Below are 20,952 nucleotides of genomic sequence, written 5' to 3'. Positions count from 1 at the left end.
TCAACAGCTCATATTTTTTTAGTACAATTATCTCTTATTTTTACTGTGGGGGGTGGGGTGGGGGGGGGGGGGGGGGTTTGGGGGATATCACTTCCATTTGTTCTTGTTGGGTGGAATATGGTTGCTGTAATTATTACTTAGCTTTAACTTTTTTTTTTCTCTTTATTATTTTTTTCTTTTTTGCTTTTCTTTCTTTTGAGTGAGCTTTTCTTTTTCATGTTGCTTGAGAACATGTGGATTGTACCCTAGGGTACAAGGTGTAACAGCTGCCTGCTCTTGGTGAATTTATTTCTGTAATCCAAGGCCATGGTTGGATCAATTAGTAAATACATTTGTTTACTTTTTTATTCGATTAACTATGGAGAAGTTTGTTGACAAGGTAGGGCTGCATTTATGGATTAAACTACCAAGAAATATCTCAAGCTTTCAATTTTTTAATAGGATTAATTGCATGTTGCAAATTCGAGATGAAAATTTAAGAGATATGCTGTTTTGATTATTTTTTTTTCTTTCAATATTTTCAAATTTCGTTTTTTAGATATACAAGATACATTAGTGTATAATAACAATTCTAATTAGATATAATTAAAATGAATAAGTTCGAATGTCCATAAATTTTTGCGTTAGGGTTGATTTATTCCCTTCGTCTTCATATAAATGTCATATGATACAAAACTATGCATACCAAGGAGGAGTATAATTTTATACATACCCTTAATTATAGTATTTCATTGCTTTAAGATTTCAAATTTTGACTCTCTCCTCTCTCTCTTCATTAAGTGGAGTAGAAAATAAAAAGAATACATTTAATTCTAATATTAAGATACGGATAGAATTGAAAGTTTAACTCAATTTTACTCTAAAATTTTGCAATATAAAAGGGACAAAAAAAGCTCTATAATATGAAACTTATTTGAAGATAGTGGGAGCATAAATGTTTAGAACTAAGTGCAACTTTAAAAGTAAAATGAAATATTTGGATTAGGGTCTTTTATAGCGATTCGGTCTACATTTGCATCATGAGTATCAAAATGGTTGACTCGATATCCTATCTTGCTTTCAATTTCATTTTTGTTTTAAATGCAAATATTGGGAATTACTAATATGTAATTTTCGAGAAGCCGTGTTATTCTGCTAAACACGTAAAAAGGTTTGATATATTCAACTAAGGGCCTGTTTGATATGGGTTTATAGGTATGATAAATTAAATTAATACAGATTAGTGTGATGTTTGATATCATGTGCAGTTAATATGGTCAACTCCTACTTAATCCTATTTCTCCATGCTATTTTGTGGGATTAACCCATACTAATAATCCGCCCACCCCCCCTCGGATAAATTTAATACTGAGAAGTTGGATAAAAATTCTGCTACCCTTCCTCACGCATATCGATGCAAATGCCCAAGTAATGATGGACATACATGATATTTTTAAAATTATGTGATGATAGTTTTGGTATTAGATAATATAATCCAACATAATCCTATGGATATCAAACATAATATAGGATTAAGTAGCCATGATATCAAACACCCATGAAATAATATAAATCCACACTAATTTCTCAAGATAATTTTAATCCTAATCAATCCTAAACTGCAAATCAAACGGCCCCTAAGGAAATAAGAGTTTGATATGTTTATACAGGGTCACGTTCAATGAAGAACACGAATACACCCATATTCATAAAATCATATTGAACATATCAGTCATTTCGTTGAACGTTCATATATTTAACATAAAAATCCGTTGAACATGGCGTGAACATATACTCAAATTTGGGGGTTCTGGGGTTCGACCCCCTATATATTCAACATAAAAATTCATTGAACACGGTGTGAATAAATGCAGACCGTTTTTGTATTTGCTATAACCTATAATCATTTGATTTTTTTAATATACATTTGGTTGCAAAAAGTTGAGATTGCAGGTTAATCTAGTACAATGATTATCTGGCTCACTGCACGGCAAATATATCATTGATAGGTGGATTTTTCATAAGAATTTAATTATAACAGCAAATTACATGAATTAATTACAGTCATAATTATATGTCACGGTATTTACAGCCAACATAATTCATTATACTGCTGACATATTCCATTATACTGCCGGTATAATTCATTTTACTATCGACATATTTGATTATACCATCGAGCGCATAATTCATACATAATTAATGAGGAAATAATCTGTCAAATGAAGTCAATTTCTACAAAATCAAAAATCTTTGTTAATTTTGTCAGTTGGAATATTTAAAATACAAATAGTTATGTAATGTAATAATTTGGAAAAATTTGATATTTCCTATAGACAACTTTGCAAAGTTGAATATTTCTATATATTATAAATTTATATCTGGCAATTTGGCCATTTTGATTGTGATTCTTTGTGATTAATCCATTTGGTTATGAACTTGTGTTGTTTTCCAATTTATTTGGTTTTTGTTATGGTCATCTTTGAAAACTATATACATGCAAATTTATTCTTCACCATTTATAAGATACCATATTCCATGAGCATCACTCATATTTAGTCTATAAAAGTATTGCGTGCGTGTGTTGATCAAGCGGTAAGGGGTTAACGACTGAGGCCAAAGGTCTTGGATTCGAGTCCCATGTGGCGCGGCCTTTAAATTTCTTTATTTAATACTGTTAATTTATCAAAAAAAAGTCTACACAAATATTATTTTAATACATATTGTATTGTACTAATTTATAAGCATCCTGATAATAATTTGTGAGATTAAAATAAGAAAATAATATTAAAAAAGAAAAATAAAATAACCAATCTAAATTAAATATTAACGGTGATACTCACAAATAATGAACGACATATCCTATGTAAGGTCTATACAAATATATTTATGAAATTAAGAATTTTGGAACTAATACTATACTATATAAGATCTTACCTTTATTTTATTTTTTTTTATTTTTTTTTCTCTCTTCTTTACTTGCTATAATTATTCTCAAATCTAAACCAGGATGAATTTGATTGAGAAAAAATCTACCGAATTGTCATGAATTGTCGGTCAAATTAGGTGAATATATATATGTTGAATTTTTTTGCTTTTTTAGCAACCAAAAACTAAAATAAACCTAACTGTAATAATAAATAAAGCCAACAATATCGGTTGGGACCAAATGCGCACCTGTTTGTAATGAATAAACTTATAAATGTTTAGAAATAGAGGTTTAGTGAATGTGACAGCTATCTGCAATCTCACAATGATAAAAAGGAGTGACGATGTTGAGAATTCATAATAAAGTGTAACATTAAAAAAAACTTCTAAAATGTAAAATTATACTCATATATTTGTTGCCAGTAAAAAGAAAAAGGTAAAATTGGTGGTCCACAAATTGCTATCTAATCAGATTGTGTCTGGTTTTGAGGTCCATGGTGTTTCAATTTTTCACTTTTTAGATCCTTAAAATTTAAAATAATACCTTAAAAAATTTTATTTAATATAAACATGTGATGGATTTGACTAAATAAATGTATTTGGCTATTTGGGTGGAAACTCACTTACCGTCAAACTCACTTGTATTTAAAATAGAGGAATACTAATTTTACTCTCGTCATGCACAATATGATCTAATTAAAATAATAACAAAAAAATTAATTTATGATTATTAGAAAAGTAAAATTCAAGATTTATTTATCTTATAAATAACTTTAATTGATATAATATGATAAAGATAATGATGAAATCATTTATAGTTGAAGATGTAGAAAATCAATCTTGTTCTGAAGATGTAGAAAATCAATGACCAATGCCTTAACAATATATTTTTATCTAAGGAATAATATTATAATATCATTAAAATTTTCATCAAATATGTAGATATTTTTTCTTTCAAAGTTTCTGTTAGTCCAGAAATAGTTTTTGCTCCCTAACTATTGACTCGAGTATCAAATAAATTATGTAGCATTTGTGCCAATGACCCTCCCTTGTGAGAGGTCTTGGGTTCAATCCCGCGTGCGTGAGATTTAATTTTTTCACTTTTATGTGGATAGTGTTTCCACCTTTGTATGGTGTAAAGATCTCGGCTATGTCCGAATTGCTTATTTGATTATATTTATATACCTCTTATATATCTCTTGTAATTCTAATTCAAAAAATTATGTATCATGTGTGTATATATAAAGAAAGGGTTAGTTGTCGCAAATAACACCACTTTGATCAAATTTAGCTATTCATGACAATTTCAACATTTTTTTTGTTCAGCAGTGTTTATTCGATATGTTGAGTTAAAATGACGGGACATTTGCAAAAATGCCCACATCCTTATAAAAACTTGTAAAATTGCCCATTTTCATAAACAAAAGTGGGCAATTTTACAAGTTTTTATAAGAAGGGGGCATTTTTCCCTATTAACACTAAAATGACATATTTCATGGCTGAAAATATTGGGAATGCTCTCATTGCAAAATAAAATATTGGTGTTATATAGTTAACACGTTGTTAAGAATAGTGTGACAATTGCAAACTCAAATGTGATGTTTTTTTTTTTTTTGGGGAAAGTTAACCTTGTGAAGAAATTGGTTTGTAACTATGATAGTATGATGGTATAATTGAGCTTGATTTATTATGAAGGGTATATAAAATAAATTAATAATTAAATAGTTCAGTCCCACAAAAAAGGAACGACAAACTGGAGGTTGTGTCTAGACTTTTTTTTTTTTTGATATTAGGTTGTGTCTAGACTTGAATTTGTATAATAAATCTAAGAGTGAGAAAGAAAGAAGATTGGATCTACAAGGACCTATCAACTGGAATAATCTAATTTTCCACAATTTTAAATATGATGCAATTACAAAACAACACTAAAAAAATCGACAAATTGAATGAACTTAACATCCACAAATTCCTAGACTCTTTATTATTTCTACGATCTCGTGCCATTTTTTCTTTTTGGAATTTTGAATTTTGAATTTCAAAATTGAATTATGTAATACATTAAATAGTAGTATAATAACTTAAAATTCAATATTTTAGTCTACCTTGCGACATAAATGATTGGACAAATAGTATCTATATTTGCAAAGGGATTAAAAAAAATGTGTTGCGATTTGGCAGTATTTGGTGTTGTAGATTATTGAAGTTAATATGGAAGGAAAGAAACAAAAATTGTATCATTGAACCCAAAAGATAAGATTTTTTCATGTGATAACAAAACTAGAGAATGGGGCCTCAAAATAAATAAATAAATAAAAACTCGAAACTGAGTTATGTGAATGAGTGGTCCAAATAACTCTCTCTCTCTTTGTCTTTTATTAATTATTGTTTTTTTCTTTTTTAATTGGGGCCTATTTCTGTCTTTTCTTCACTTAATACAATATTTTGGCAAACTATTTTCAGCTTTCGTTTCAGGAAATCATTGAGCGACGCCATACCTAATTTTGGTTTTCATTTATTGCTAGTCTTTTGAGGTTTATGTGTAGAATTATAAGTTGTTTTTGTGTTTTACTTTTCACTCAAAAACAAAACTTAGGTTATATTTCTAAAAAAAATTTGCAATCTGAGTTGTGTTTATGTTTTCACTCAAAAACAAAACTTGGTTATATTTCTTAAAAAATTGCAATATAAGTTGTGTTTGTGTTTTCACTCAAAAACAAAACTTAGGTTATATTTCTAAAAAAAAATTGCAATATAATTTGTGCTTGTGTTCCGTGAGGGAAGTTTGAATCTTTCGCCTTCTCTTGGTACTACTCTTATTTTACATAATCCAGGAACTTCCATAACGTTGGCGTGATTCAGTTTGAGCAACGGATCCTGACGTGATACATCTTCGTAATGAAAATAGAGTGGAAACATGAGTTGGCCTTTCAAGTATATATAGAATAAGCACTGTGAACTATCGCCTTCAAAAAGATAGCTGAACCTCTTTCTTCGAAAAAAAGACAATACGAATGAGATCAAAAACTCCTCATGTCCAGCATTCCGACGCCCCGTCTATTAAGCCCATCTTTTAGGAGCGAAGAGGAAGAAGATCAGAGCTTAGCTAAGGTTACAGTTAATCTGTTAAAATCAATCGAGTTGGGAAATTTCGTATATGATCACAGAAAATTTGATATTCTACGATCCTTGCTTTCTCGGGCGATGATTCTTGGCTTGGTTGGCCACCCTCCGAGTCGCACGGCGTTTTAACCGAAAGAACTTCTTGCGCTCCGCTACGGAATTTACATTATACGCAACAGAAGCGGATCCCACGTTAGCCCCAAGACGTTGGTCTCTAACTCGAAAAGTAAATGCTTGAGTGAGAAGGGCCTCCTCGCTTATTGACTTGAACCACTGACCTTTAGAACGAACCTATAGGATCAGACTCGGTTGACTTACTCACTGCCGGCGAATTCCAGAGATCGCATTATGAACTAGACAGGCATGCATGGACATATTGGTTATTAACCGCTTTGGTGCTTTAGCGGAAATTCCGGTAAGGAATGAAACCAGAAACCAGAAGCCAGATGCATTACCGGATAACTATCAATCAATAAGTCTAGTAGCCGGTAGCCGGATCCCTGGATTTACTACGTCCTCTTCTCGTCTCCTCCGTAGCATCCTTATCAGTCACCTCCATCAAAAATATTAGAAACTTCCCGACGGGTTCTCTGCCTATCCGATACCTCGGGCTCCCACTTTAGACTGGATAGCTATCAGCTGCTATGTGCGAACCGAATCCATAAGCGGTTGGAAGAGTAGTACTCTTTCTTACGAATAGAATCACCCGAGGTACGAGGATCATCGAACGTATTAAATGAATTGGGTATTGATTAAATTCACTCAAAAACAAAACTTTTATATAAGTGTGTTGTAATCGACTTCCAATAAAGTAAGCAAAAGTGCAAAATGGAAAATATCGAACTTTTTTTTCACAAGATAAAAAAAAAATACATATTCCCTCTGTTCTTGAAAAGTATATCACTTTTTTCATTTTCATCTGTTTCCTTAAAAATATATCACGCCTGTTTTAAAACGTGACCCTACACAACTTCTCACATTTTTATCCTTTAAAAATACCGCACCTAAAAAATAGTGATTCCCTTTTTCGACTCAACACATTATCTACTAAATATTTCTTAAAATTCATGTCGCCCATCAAGTGATACATTTATTAGGGACGAAGGGAGTATAAATTTTATCGACTCCTTTGTTAGTTTGTTAGTATTTTTAAAAAATTTGTTATTACTCAAAAAATGAAAAAATACACTCACACTCTAACTCTTTAAGTGACTCAAATCTCCAACCTATTAAAAAAGAAGTGTCTTATCAACAGATTTCGCTTCTCGTTTTAGTTTTGCAAGTATTTAATCTGATAGAAGATGTTGTAGTCGAATTTTCAGTTGATGTTTAAATTTATATAGAAATGTGATGTTTCAGTGTTGATGCACAATTACACAACAAGACAAGGATATTTCATAACACACTTTTGTCGTGTAGTGATGTATTTTGGGCCAACAAAGTTGTAAGTGCTAGCAAGATCTACACTATCTTTCTCAAATGATTTTGTCATTTCTAAGATGAACAAAAGATAAAAAACAAAAATGTCATGCCAAATAAATATTCTACATGAAAAAATTGTTTATAAATGCATAAATATCTGATTTGTGGAATATAGTGATCCGATACAGCATGTGAGCATGGTGTAAAATAGTGTGCTGGGCCGGGAACTTGGGCTTTATTCAGATTGGGCTATTTGAGTTTGTTCATTATTATCCAGCCCAAAACTTATAAATTAGTCATGTATAATAGTGTGCTGGATTTTAGTTTCCAAGAAATTATTCATGGTTACTTAATGTCAGTGGTTACCTTATTCAGCAGTAACTAATATAATTAGATTTTACATTATGTTCCATGAGTTCCTTACAGCAGTACAGTAAATGGGAAAAAAATTATAAAAATGTCACAAAAGTAAATGGGAAAAATAAAATAAAAATGTTACAAAACGTTTAAACTACTCCAATTGTCCCACTAGAATAGGCTCAATTCTTTTGGACACAGAGATTAAGAAACTTACTTTTGAGGGAAAAATTGATGTGATCCACACCAATAGTATATTTTTTTTACTCAAAAAGAAAAACGAGCCTATTTTAGTAGGACCTTCCAAAATGAAAAACGAGCCTATTCTAGTGGGACGGATGTAGTATAACACTTTGGTAACCAATCTCTAAAAAATATAACAAAAATATCCCAAGTCTGAATTCATGTTTCCTTTTTTTCCTTAAAAAAGCTGTTTTTTTACAACTAAAACTTAGAAAAGATTGACGAAAATCAACAAATTTTCCAGTGAGAAGAAAAATACTGAAACTCACATATTATAGCATACCTTAATATACTTTTCATCCATGTAATGTGATATTATATCTCCAATAAAGACATTTTTCTTCAGGAACAAAAAGACCTATTTTCATTTCAAGAGCAAAGCTAAAAGATTAATTTCTGGTGCAAAATCCATATACCTTGCGCCAAAATTCTATTTCATCATTGGTACATTTACATTGTACATACAGTATATTTTGTCTGCATATTATACCATAAACAAGAACAATTGGCCGAGATAATCCAAAATATATTTACAAGGATCGGAAACTGGGAATCCTACCCCCCAAGAAATCCTGTGTGCAGTGTACAAGGGAGTAGGGAAAGAGATAGAGATAGAGAGAGAGAGAGAGATGAGTTCATGGTTACGTACTCGAATTTGTAGGCGGATCATCTTTCCAACCTTTGGTGAGCAAGTCGTAGTTGATGGATGCGAGTTGAGAAAGATTCTGCAGTCACCAAAAAAATGAAACCAAATGAGAAGCAAATATAGCAGAAGCTGGCATTTGAGCATGAAGAAAACGTATATATTGGACTACCTTGAATGAAAAATTGCTGAAGGAGTAATTGATATCATTGCTTGAGTCAAATTCAGCGAGTCCCCCGCATTCATCCCCTTGCTATTGCCATCAAATTAAGTTAAGATGATAGAAAAATCGTATAAGAGAAGTGTCGGTTCAAATTATTTAAATGATTTACGCACCACTTCTTCGTGCCTATTGCTTAGGCAACTGCTGCTACCACTTAAGCTACCATTTTCACTGGAATCCTCAAAATCACTACCAGCATAAACATGCTCGTCTGTAGTATTCCAGGAGTAGCGACTAGTAAAGTAACTAGTATCCATTGCACCCTCTGACGCGGGAACAAAAGCAGCCTGGGACAGAGCACAAGAAGATTAGGCATCACTGCTTTTGGCAGAACGGACAAATACAATGGTCATTTACATATACAATCAAAACCTTTTGCCTAGCAAGCGTATCCCAGTTAATATCTCTGAAAAATGGATGCTCCTTGACCTGCACATTGCCAAATAATTTTATCAGATGGATGGTAGAAAATGAAAGAAATTAAATGGGGACCATTACATGACATGTTATGTTACTACCTCTGAAGCTCCTACAGCTCCAAGTCTTTGATTAGGATCTTCAGTTAATAACCTGCCAGTGGATATCAAAATGAATAAAATAAACAGATCCAAGGATTTGTGAATAAGACCAACATATTGACCAATCTGCCCGACATATGATCATACTGAGATTTTGATTTAACAAAAATAGCATGTTCACAGCAACTAGACCATGCAGAAGATTTTATGAATGATAAAAAAGAATTAAGCATGGTTTGCAAATTCCTGAGGGGAGTTTCAAGCATGTGACATTGAGTATTGACCGTCTTATCTTGAAAAACTGTGATGATACTAGAATCTTCAAAATAAGAAATAACAAAGAAGAGCAACTTAATAGGAAGAAATTGTAAGAGCAGAAATGCTTTATTCAAGGTATGAATACTGTCCTTGCATCAAAAATAGAAAAAATAAATAATAATTTTCTTACCGGTCAATCAAATCAAATGCCTCATAACTCATTTCATCAGGCACCCCAGGCCAAGGGATCTTCCGATTCAGAATGTTGTCGAATATTTTCTACAAAGAAAGTTGAAATTTGAAAAAACAAGAAACATAATTTGAGTTGCGATGCAAAATAAATGGAAGGCCTATTCTCGTCCAAACGATAATCAGGGTGATCAAATTGGCATTTTTGTTTTTGTATTTTTATTATTACTATTATTTTATTTCATTTTTTGGGGGTTTGGGAGGGGGGGGGGGGTAGTCAGGAGGCTTCACACAAGGATGTTATTGAACTTGATTCATGGATCCTTAATTGAGCATTCTTACTTGTTTTAGACTATCTTACCCAGTTATAAATAATCCTCAATGATGCTACAAGCTCATCACTTCTAAAGGTGAACAAGTAAATAACTGGTGGACTTGAAGCCATTTAATTTTTATGTGATCATTGTATTAGATATACAGAGCACGGAACCCCAAAATAAATTCATAAGCAAAAACCGAATGTCTTCAGAGGTGATTTCATTATGCATAGAAAATGTAAAGAGTGTGAATTTATTCAAATCCTAGATTCCAAAGAATGTATTTTGTTGATTCCTATCCTCTGCATAAAATTCTCAGCCATAAACCAAAACAAAAGAATGTAATAAAAGTACAATATAAAGCTATGATGGAGAGGATAGGATAAAGTTCCGAACAGTATAATAACCTGAGGGTGCTCAGCATTGAAAGGAGGGATGCCAACAATCAACTCGAATAAGATAACACCCACAGACCACCAATCAGCGGTAAAGCCTGAGGAAAGGTGTACATAAACAATATAGTTATTCATTTTAAATCGACAAGAAAGTTATAGGCCAAATATACATGAGAAAATCTCATATACAAAAACAAAAGGAGTCCTGGTCCCTAGTGGAAAACACTTACTTCACAGATAAACAACTAAATTAAATTAATTCTAAACTACAACTCTACAACAAATTGGCAAGCTTTGTTCGTTCCTACAGAAAGTAAGCAATGCCGCACTTATTCTTTTCTTCTCTCTGCAATTTTTTAATCAGAAGCAGAGCAGTAAAAGACAATGACACCGCTTTAGCGAGAACTACAATGCCTAAGGTTTTCTGGTTCATTTTTGTTGGTGCTCAGCTTATCGCTGCTTAATTTTGGAAGATTGATAGAAGTATGGCTTGTTATAATAAATGATATACCATTATAAGAAAATAGGATAAATAACAGTTGATCGATGTGGCACTTCTATCTAACTTAATAAACCAAAAAAGAAATGGAAGAAGTTTCACCAACCATGCCCAGTTCCAAGAAGAATCTCAGGTGCTAAGTAATCTGGAGTACCCACAGCAGACCGTTTCTTACGCCTTTCTTGTTGATGCTCTGAGGCAGATAATGGTGGTTCGTCTTCTTCCATCAAAGCTGTTCCACTGACGGCCGGACCCGACAAATCATCAGTGCTGTTGATAAGACCCACTTTTGATAGCCCAAAGTCTGTCAACTGTTCAAATTTATAGAAAGAGTTTTTGCACCTCAGAATGAAAGAATCATGAGGTTCCTTCACAGATAAAAGACTTGATACAAATTTCACGTGCTTCACTTGTCATGTAAATTTCCTGTGAGAACTTCGATGTTCAATGTTTTTAAAAGCATAAACAAAATTTAATCAAACTTGATCACATGACAGTATAGTGTTCATAGCTGTTAGCAATTAAAGCTTATTTTCTGAAAACAACAATCCAAGCAACCTACATATAAAATTCGGAAACTAATGAATTTCCAAATTTCTGACAAATTCTCTGGTCACCCATAATACTCAAATACATTATATTTTTGCCTGTGCAATGCGGGTGGAATACTAGGACGATGAAGCGCAGTCTGTTGGTAAGACGCTTCCCCTCCAACCAATAGGTCGGGGGTTCGAGTCACCCTAGGAGCTAGAGTGTGAGTGAGTTTTTTCCTTTCTTTGGTTGTAACAAATTTAAAAAAAAAAAAATGCGGGTGGAATACTAGTAACACAATCAAATAAAAGTTCATTAATGAATCAGTAAATCTATGAGGATTTAACATAAAAAGCATAACGAGAACTAGGCCGAGAAACCAAGAGAAAGAACCTTTATATGGCCATCATGTGCAATTAACAAATTATCAGGCTTCAGATCACGGTGAACGACACGTAGAGAATGCAGATACTCCAAAGCAAGCACCTATTCAGTATTGCAGGGGATGCAGGTCTTTTAGTTACCAAAGTATGAGGAAACAGATAAGTGGAAAAGGCTATGAAAAGAAACTTACAACTTCAGCAATATATATGCGAGCAACATCTTCATCTAAGCAGCCTAGATTTCTCAACATGGAATAAAGATCTCCGCCATTCAAGTACTCCATTACAAGATACAAATTATCACGACAAGTGAATGAATAGAAGAAGCGAACCTAGGATATCAGATATAATATTAAAGTGAGATAGATGATCATATAACACATAATTAGAGCCAATGCGCGACAATACATAAAAGGCTCACCACAAAGGGATTGCGAACAGATATCAATATATCACGTTCTGCTAAAATACTCTCCACTGCATTCTTGCGAATCATATCTGCTTTCTTAAGAACCTGCAGAATAGATGAATTAAGAATGTCAAGCTATTCTCTGAGTTCAATGTGTCTTTCCTACAATTTTCATTTGCATTAAGATAAGTTGAGATGCTCTTGTATTATATACCCATATTTATAAGTTCTCCACATACCTTTATAGCGAACAGATCCCCAGTTGTTCTCTTTTTTGCCAAGAACACCCGACCAAATGCACCACGACTGATTGGTTTTATGATCTCAAAGTCATCTATCGAGGTGCGGTCTTTGGAAGAATGTACAGGGCTACTTCGTAGACTACGTAAAACGTCATCTTCCAAAGGAGCATCTTCATCAATCACAGTGCTCGTTATATCAACTTTGTCATCGTCAACTAGTTCACATAGTTGTAGATACTTCTCCCTGGGTGATTGAATAAATTATCAGCAGGATTACCCCATAACTAATCTACAACAATGTTCAAACAAGATCTCTAACTCGCCTGATTAATTTCTCAATACGAGCTCCAAAGGTCTCTACCGTTAGGGAGTCAAATTTCCTACGTTCTGTGACAACCTTCAAGTCTTCAAGACAAGAAAGCAGGTACTGCAAAGAACGATCATCATCCAGAGGAGTATTTGCTACGCATTTAGCGATATCAGCAAGTTCATTCATCTGCATTGGCCAAAAATCGATATGATATTGTTGATAGATATGAGTGGTGAAATTGCCAACAATCATTTAACAAAGAACTCAAAACTAAATTTACAATTTTGTTACTAAATCAAAGTGAATAACACCTGTATGCTATACTTCTTATCGTATTAAAGCTCATTTCCCCTACAGCATATTTAATCATACAGCCATGCCCTGTACTACTTAAAGATTGGTTCCATAAGGTTAAGGATCACAATCAAAACCTTGCCCAAGTTTTAAATGGAAGACAGAGAGAGAAGCAGAAAAAAAAGGAATAAACTACTCATTGACTTGTAATTTTTGATTTCAGTAAACAACAATCCATTGGGCAGACTGATCTGGACTTAAACAAGAAAAGGCATGATATCCATGCCAGCCTAAGGCATGTAGTCCATTTGAATGGAAAAGCATGCCCAACCCCTATACAATGCATACCTTGATGCATTCTCCAATGACATGCAACACACAAACTGGATGCAGTAGACTATCATATATTTACCAGAATAGCAAGAAATCTACGTGGTGCAGAAATTAAATTGAATTTTAATCGTTAAGTTCCCATTTCAAAGTAGATCTAAGATAATCATGTTATAAAAAAATGAAACACTGAATGAAGAATGTAGAAGAAGGATGATTGACATGGTAAGCTAAATCAGAAATTAAGATACATCAATTTCATATGAATCTAAGAGGTGAACTATAATTGTTCATGCTAAAAAGACATCTTAGAAAGAAGATGACAGCAATAAATTATTGCCAGCCGACGATATACCTGAGGAAGATCACCATGTTCAGAGAAAGCACCTTTTCCGGATAATAGCAAGTCAATTGGGCTCGTACGTGGTGTCATTAATGGCGACCTAGGAGTCATGCTGCCTGCTGATGATGTTGTCATTCCTTGATCAGACTTTGGACCAAATCGAGTTTTATATGACATGGAAGCCTTCATATCATCTGTGGTAGTATTATCTGCTTCAGCAAAACAGTCTAGCATGTCTTCAGAGCCCCTACGGGACCAGTCACTATATTTTGGAGAAAGAAGTTCTGACTCTTCAGTCACACTTGAGTTAGATACTTTAGCACCATCAGGGCTTCCAACACCATGTTGCATGTCCTTCGTCGAAAAAGATTCCATCAGTTTTTCAAGAGTTTCAGCAATTCTAATGAGGCGCTCATTAACTCTTAGACCCTTTTGATCACATCGATCAGCAATGGCACATATTCTAGAGTGATCTTCAACATGCAAAGTGGGAACCTCCTCCTCACAAATGCGACATATTATTGAACTTTCATCAGATACACTTGGCTGATCTCCCCAATACCCCCAGGAAGGTTTGTGTTGGTGCTTAGGCATTGTGGACGAGGCATGTGCTTCTTTAGAAGAGGGAAGCTCAGGCACCTTTTCGGTTGCAAGCTCAGCATCACTGATTCCTCTACTGTTATCTAATGTTTTTGAAGCTTGCATGATACTGTCACTACGCTCCTCCTTAACAGAAGCAGCTTCTTTTGGGCTTTTTCCAGTAGGAGAAGGGAATTTTTTCCAAGATGCCATCCTGTTTCTACTAACAGCAGAATCCAGGTTCTTTGTGGCTTCAGCAAGTGAAGGTTGTAAATTCCCTGGTACGGCATGGTCTTTCTTCCACTCTGATTGCTCTTGACTGTAAAACTTCCTTGTGGACGGAGCCTTCAGAGATTTTATATCTAAAGGAAGCTTTCCATCTTTCTCTGAACCTGGAGGATCTTGTTTAACTGCTGGCTGAAGCGATCCACGGAGATTGAATATATTCTCATCCTCAGCCAACCCACTTTCTTTGTGAAATTGCAGCAATCTAGTGCATCTGGTGAGTATAAAAAGCATTCGGGTATGAAGTTGCTTTAACATGCCCATGGGAAGTTCCTGACGCCTGTCATCCAATTCTTGCACTATGCCTTCACATTGTAGCCAAAATTCACCAGAAGAACTCATAGCACAAGTCCGAGCCAGAATCAGCAAGTCCTCTATAGTCTCCTGCCAATCTGGATGAGTTTCGGCATTCTTTTCTAGAATTCCTACCAGATCTGCTGCAAAAATATGCAGATCGGCATCCACTTCTTCCTTTGCTTTGTCAAATTTAGTTCTAATCATAGCCAAAACCTCCTGTTTTAATTATAAAGTATCAATGAATATCCAGAAGTAAAATGATCAAGATGTCTTTTGTAGAGTAATTATTACTCGTAAAGTTTACTTACCTCCAAGTTATTTAACCTTCGAGGTTTCCAAAATGGGTAAGGACGTACACCTTTAGAATTCAACTCATGAGAGAAACTCTTGATATCACCAGGAAACCTCTTCCTAGGAGCACTAGTAACACGAAGTATGGCTTGAAAACGTGGAGATTCAGACTCTTTTGGATTCTCACAATCATATGTCTACATAAGCATTTAAAATTCAGCTAGTTTGCAGATGCAGATGCAAATCTAAATTCAACTGGAAAAAATGTAGAATTGAATGCTTTGGACCATCAAAGAAAATACACCTTTTTACCTTCATCTCAGGAGTGCACGCATCTGAATTTCTGAGAGCTCCAGAATCATCCCATGATGAGCCAAATTGGCCTGAATGACATGTAAGGAAAACTTAGCCGATATGACGTGGCCAGAACGATGCCGTATTTTCAAGCAGGATCTCTTTTAATTCACATAATCTACTTTTTAATTGCAAAAAATTAAAAGTTGTGATTGCTAGAATTTAAAGGTGGCGTTGGAATTGCAAAATGACCAAAACTCATAACGTTTAAGGAAATCAACCTATTTCAATTGAATTAAACAACTTTTACTCCATGAAACTGAATGATGTGAAATTTCTCAAGTTCATTTGCATGATTTCCTTCTAGGAGTAAATATGTGTTAGATAATTGGTAGAAAGTAAGGCAAACTATGAGCACCTACATAAAACGCCCTAGACATACAGATGTATAAGGCTTCAGTTCCATTTGAGCGATGATTCGCTAAAATCTCATAGGCACAGGAGCAAGAGAGAGAATATTTTGCAAAATAATTGTCAGATCTCCAGCCACTGCATATTTATATCCAAGTTTACTAGGCCGTAGTGTGAAAAACTAAGCAACTACTGCATATCATCTAGCTATATTCACTTTAAGAGATAATAAGGTTCTGGTACAAGCATTAACAAGGAATAGATATAAGTACCTTCTTCGTATTACTTTTTTTATTTTTTTTCAACAGTGCTTAGAGCTTACTTTCTAAAACCACGATGCAACATTTTCCCTATAGATTCATTGTACTAGGCCCTCAAGATCTTACAAATTACATAATTATTAGCACATGAGAGTTGGTGACCTCTTAAGCATCCTCCCATTTTATATACATTATACTCTGAAATGAGGGAGTGATCTGCTAATTGCATGTTGATCTGCCTACTGAATTTAAACAAAATACTATGTCTGTTAAATTTCTCTAAAGTAAGGATAAGATTTTGACATATTTTGTTTCTAAATTTGTCTTAACTGGCATAAAACTTGCTTTTAAGAAACTAATGGTCAGTTTCGACTCTTGAGAATAAGAAGATTTGCGTGGTTGAGATGGTTTTGAAACCCAGTAGGACATTTAAACCAAAAGCCAAATCCGAGGTTCCTGCTCTTTTATGTTTCTAGAATAAATCCGAGTTCTTGCTCTTTTATGTTTCTAGAATAAGTGGGTAAAGTCTACATAATCCAGTCAAAACCAGTCAACTAGTCAAGAATGGTGACTGTAGTCCATCTTTACCTATCTAGAATTCTAAAGGAATGACAAACGATTCTTTGTTCTTCATGATTGAACTCAGTTCCAAATAGTGGATATCCACTCGAAACTACTTATCAACAACGTGCAGAACAAATATGAATTAAGAATTCTTGTTTATTTTGGATTATATATTAAGATATGCATTTACTTAAATTAGCTCTTCCTTTCATTATATGTTATGAAGGTAGCTACATTTGATTCTAGATATGAATGCAAAGGGCCACAAAGAGACACGGGGACCCAATAAATCTTAATGTTCAACATATCACACAGGGAAATATATATATATAGGGAGAAGATCAAATGAGAATGGACAAATGTGGTGAGAATGGAGAATGATCGCATAAGCCAGTATATATGTTGCATAAAATGCTTGTAATTTGCATAAGCTGCTTGTAACGACTGCATAACGAAATTCAATTAATTATATAAAATTTTAGCTCCCTCCAGGATTCGAACCTAGATAAAAAATTTATGATGCAACACTATATATTGGCTTATGCAATCAATCATTTCTCACAAAAGATAGTATTCTCAATATAACTGATCCCTATATATATATATATATCGGTTGTTGACCCTGACCAATCTTAGATGTCAAAGTAGTGTTGTCCAATTCTATTACTTTCAGTGTGGTAGCATGTCTTCTAAAGTTGCTGCAGATAAAATGCTAATGGAAGATTAGTGATCAATGTTGGCTCATACAGCAAACTAGATCAATGCTCTCCCTTTGTACATTTCCTTGTATATTAACTATTAAGTAGCCAGATCAATAATTGTGCCATACCAAAGTAAAAGGAAAGCATATACTTGTTTGTGTAAGCATATTATTGGACGAAAAGTATCTCTAATTAGCAAGCATATTACACAAGGTTTATAGAACCCAGAGCTATGACCAACTACACATAATAGGTGCTAAATAAGGAAAGAAGACAGCTGAATCAAAGTACAAAATATGAATTCCTATTCACCAGATTTAGCATACTCGGATGCATTTTTCTAATCAATTTTACCACATGTGACTTAGATAAAAACATGCATTTTTCTAATGATACCAAAAAAGCAAAGAAATCAGAAAGAAAACATTTGCCCTAATTCTATGTTCAACTAATCAGCTATAAACCTCATACCTATCAATCAACATAGCTACACCAATATGATCAATGGAACTAAGCATCAAGAAATTGAAGCATACCAGTAGCTCCAGACGAGGATTCGGCATTTTGGAGGCGCGATCGTTCCTGCACCTGGAGCACATGAGGGCTCTGGTCCCTCGATGCCCCACTCTCCGTCGACATCGTGTCCGAATTACTCCCATTGTCTACATTTTCAAGAAACGATTTCTCCTTCTTCTTCCTGCCACCCGAAACCCCATCATTGCCACCGCCGACGAGCGGCCGCGATAAGTTACTGGCACCCAAAGAAACGCCCTTCTCCCTACTACCGAAGTTGAAGAAACTCTCCTGCGGCAGCGGCCCTGATCGCGTCTTTATCTTGTTCAGCCCCAGAGAAGACGCCACAATCGGCGATACCGATAACGAGGTCGGGCCGGAAGCCGGCGGCGGCGGCCCCGCCAGCTCCGATTTCTTCAACTGCGATGAGGAGCTGGATGCGGCCTTGCTTGAATTGGGCGACTCTTTGCCCTTCAAAGAGTCCTTCTTCTTCAGAAGGCTTTTGGGCGTGGTGGCGGCGGAGGGCGCCGGAGAGCTGTCCTTGGAGAGGGAGGGCGATGGAGATTTGGTCTTCTTCTTATCGGATCGGATCGGCGAATTGGAGTTGGAGCCGAAAGATCGCGGGCTGTTGGATGATCCATCTGGGCTTGAAGTATCGGATTTTTTGGAAGAGAAAAATCTGCCCTTGAACACCATTTTAGCAAATTAGCGTGATTTCCGGAGGGAGATGGATTTAGGGGCGATGAATTGGACAGTAGAACGGGGAAGAGAGAGAATGGAGAGTAGAAAGCATGGAAGGAAATGGAGATTGATGAACTCAACCCCCCCTTTTGCTCCACACTCTGCTTTTCACAGACAGATTTGAGCTTCAATCTCTCAAAATGTAAAAACCTGATTTTTCATTTAGGCAAATTAAACTTTTATTATAAACACTTACTACATTTATTTTAGTCAACATATGGGAAAATTGGTCAACATACTGGGAAGATTTTTGGTTAAATCTGGCTACCTTGCAGCTACCGGCTTCTACGATCCCAACCCGTTTCAGTCGGCTCCGAGTAATGATGAGTCTTGGATGCACATCTGGTCAGCGAATGTCCCCCCGAAGATTAGGGTTTTCATGTGGCGAGCAGTGAATAATTGGGTGGCAACGGATTTGAATCTCCGCTCTCACCATATCCCTACTAACGGTTTGTGCTCGTGGTGTCGGCGGGATTGGGGTTCTACGGCCCATTGTTTTTTCTTTTGCCCCAACGTTAAAGGCCTTTGGAAACAGACCCCCTGGTGGATCTTCTTGAAAGAAGCCCGCCATTTGCTCTTCCAGGATATTTGTCGAATATTTTGGGAGAAGCACTCGGCAAATGATGCTGATCTCTTTGCGGTCTGCCTTTGGTGGATTTGGCGACGCCTTTGCGAAGCTAAGCACGGGAACACGCCGTGCCCTGACCCGGATTTCATGGGGAGCTGCGATCGTTTTCTGCTCCAGTTTCAGGAGACTCGCGCCCGGGTCCTTTCGGACCAACAACTCCTACCTAAGGAAGGTTCGACAAAATGGCTTCCCCCTCAGAAAGGTGTTCTCCGTTTAGATGTTGATGTGTCTATTCACGAGAACGGAATTCGCACGGGAGTGGGTCTCATTTTCAGAGATTTTAGAGGTAGACCTATTGCTGCGATGGCGCAAAGGATCGGTCATACGCACACTATTCTCATGGGTGAACTCCATGCAATACTCTTGGGTGTTGGCTTCAACCTCCATCATGATCTTGGCCCTATGGTTGTCTTTACGGACTCCATTCTTGCAGTTCATGTGCTTGAAGATGAAAAGAGAAGTCTTGATACACTCTGCGAGGATCTGTTTGATGCCTTTGCTCATGCAAAGGAACATTGTGTTTTTGGTTTCCGGCATGTCCGGCGTGAAGCTAATGGCGCTGCCCATAGCCTAGCGAATTTCGCTGTTACTACTGATGATGTAACCATTTGGAAGTCAGACTTCCCGAGCTAGCTTTTAGATATTCTTCATCGGGATTTTAATTAAGTTGTTTTTCTCCCCTCAAAAAAAAAAATTTTTGTTTATGGAGGCGGCCTAATGGAAGCTGCAAATATTAAGAAGTCTGAAAAATCGATTAATCATTTTTCTCATGAAAAATATTAGTACGCACTAAATGATTATCTAATTTAGTGGTAAAGCACCTACCTTTGGAAGATCTTGTTCACAAAATACTTTTATAAAAATACGTTCAATAGTGTATATCTCATAAACATTCTTCTACTAAAATAAAGAAATGAATTAGTATCAGAAATCGCATCACTTGCAGCTAATTCGGGAGACACCTAACATAAACATAATAATTATAGAGCACATCATGCGAGATCAATTAAGCACGAACTCCCCTGCTTTCTTGAATGAAATTGGGTCTTCTTATCCATGCCCACAATCATCTCTTTTAGCTTAAGTTCATATTTTCCTAATCGTTGATGGAAAAAATTCCTTGAACATAAGCATGAACACATCTATCCCCTTAAAGATAAACACAAACGAATCTATCCACAATCTTAGTAGATTAAATCTTCAACAATAAGGAATCTAAAGCCTACTACGAGTAGAAGTCGTCTGAAAAAATAGACTCCTCATGTCTATTTGCTACTAATTCCCGCACAGCTAGGAGTATCAGCAAGTATCAAGAACATTTTCTGATACATGTATTTGAATAAGTATCAAACTCCGAATGTGTAATCTATATAATGACAAACAATTAAGAGCAATCTATACTCTAACAAGGTCATTGGTTCAAGTTCCATTAACGACGGTATGGGTTGTATTTTG

At 35.3% G+C, this 20,952-nt stretch overlaps 1 protein-coding gene across 1 annotated transcript; it reads right to left on the bottom strand.

Annotated features, from left to right (window-relative positions):
* Nucleotides 1-8,431: 8,431 nt before the first annotated feature.
* Nucleotides 8,432-19,017, bottom strand: LOC130987947 (probable serine/threonine protein kinase IREH1). Its single transcript, XM_057911662.1, has 17 exons — nucleotides 18,152-19,017; nucleotides 15,698-15,768; nucleotides 15,403-15,582; nucleotides 13,946-15,310; nucleotides 12,976-13,152; nucleotides 12,654-12,896; nucleotides 12,427-12,519; nucleotides 12,197-12,337; nucleotides 12,016-12,108; nucleotides 11,198-11,402; nucleotides 10,605-10,690; nucleotides 9,882-9,970; nucleotides 9,434-9,485; nucleotides 9,288-9,344; nucleotides 9,029-9,202; nucleotides 8,865-8,945; nucleotides 8,432-8,774 (listed from the first exon to the last, which is right to left on the bottom strand). The coding sequence occupies exons 1-17, from the start codon at nucleotides 18,822-18,824 to the stop codon at nucleotides 8,691-8,693; spliced, it is 3,864 nt and encodes a 1,287-aa protein (XP_057767645.1). The 5' UTR covers nucleotides 18,825-19,017; the 3' UTR covers nucleotides 8,432-8,690.
* Between the last annotated feature and the right edge of the window lie 1,935 nt (nucleotides 19,018-20,952).

This window comes from Salvia miltiorrhiza, chromosome 6 (genome assembly GCF_028751815.1).
Source record: "Salvia miltiorrhiza cultivar Shanhuang (shh) chromosome 6, IMPLAD_Smil_shh, whole genome shotgun sequence".
NCBI classification, from domain to species: domain Eukaryota; kingdom Viridiplantae; phylum Streptophyta; class Magnoliopsida; order Lamiales; family Lamiaceae; genus Salvia; species Salvia miltiorrhiza.
Note: the sequence above shows the minus strand (reverse complement) of the source record. Positions and strands in the feature narration are given on the sequence as shown.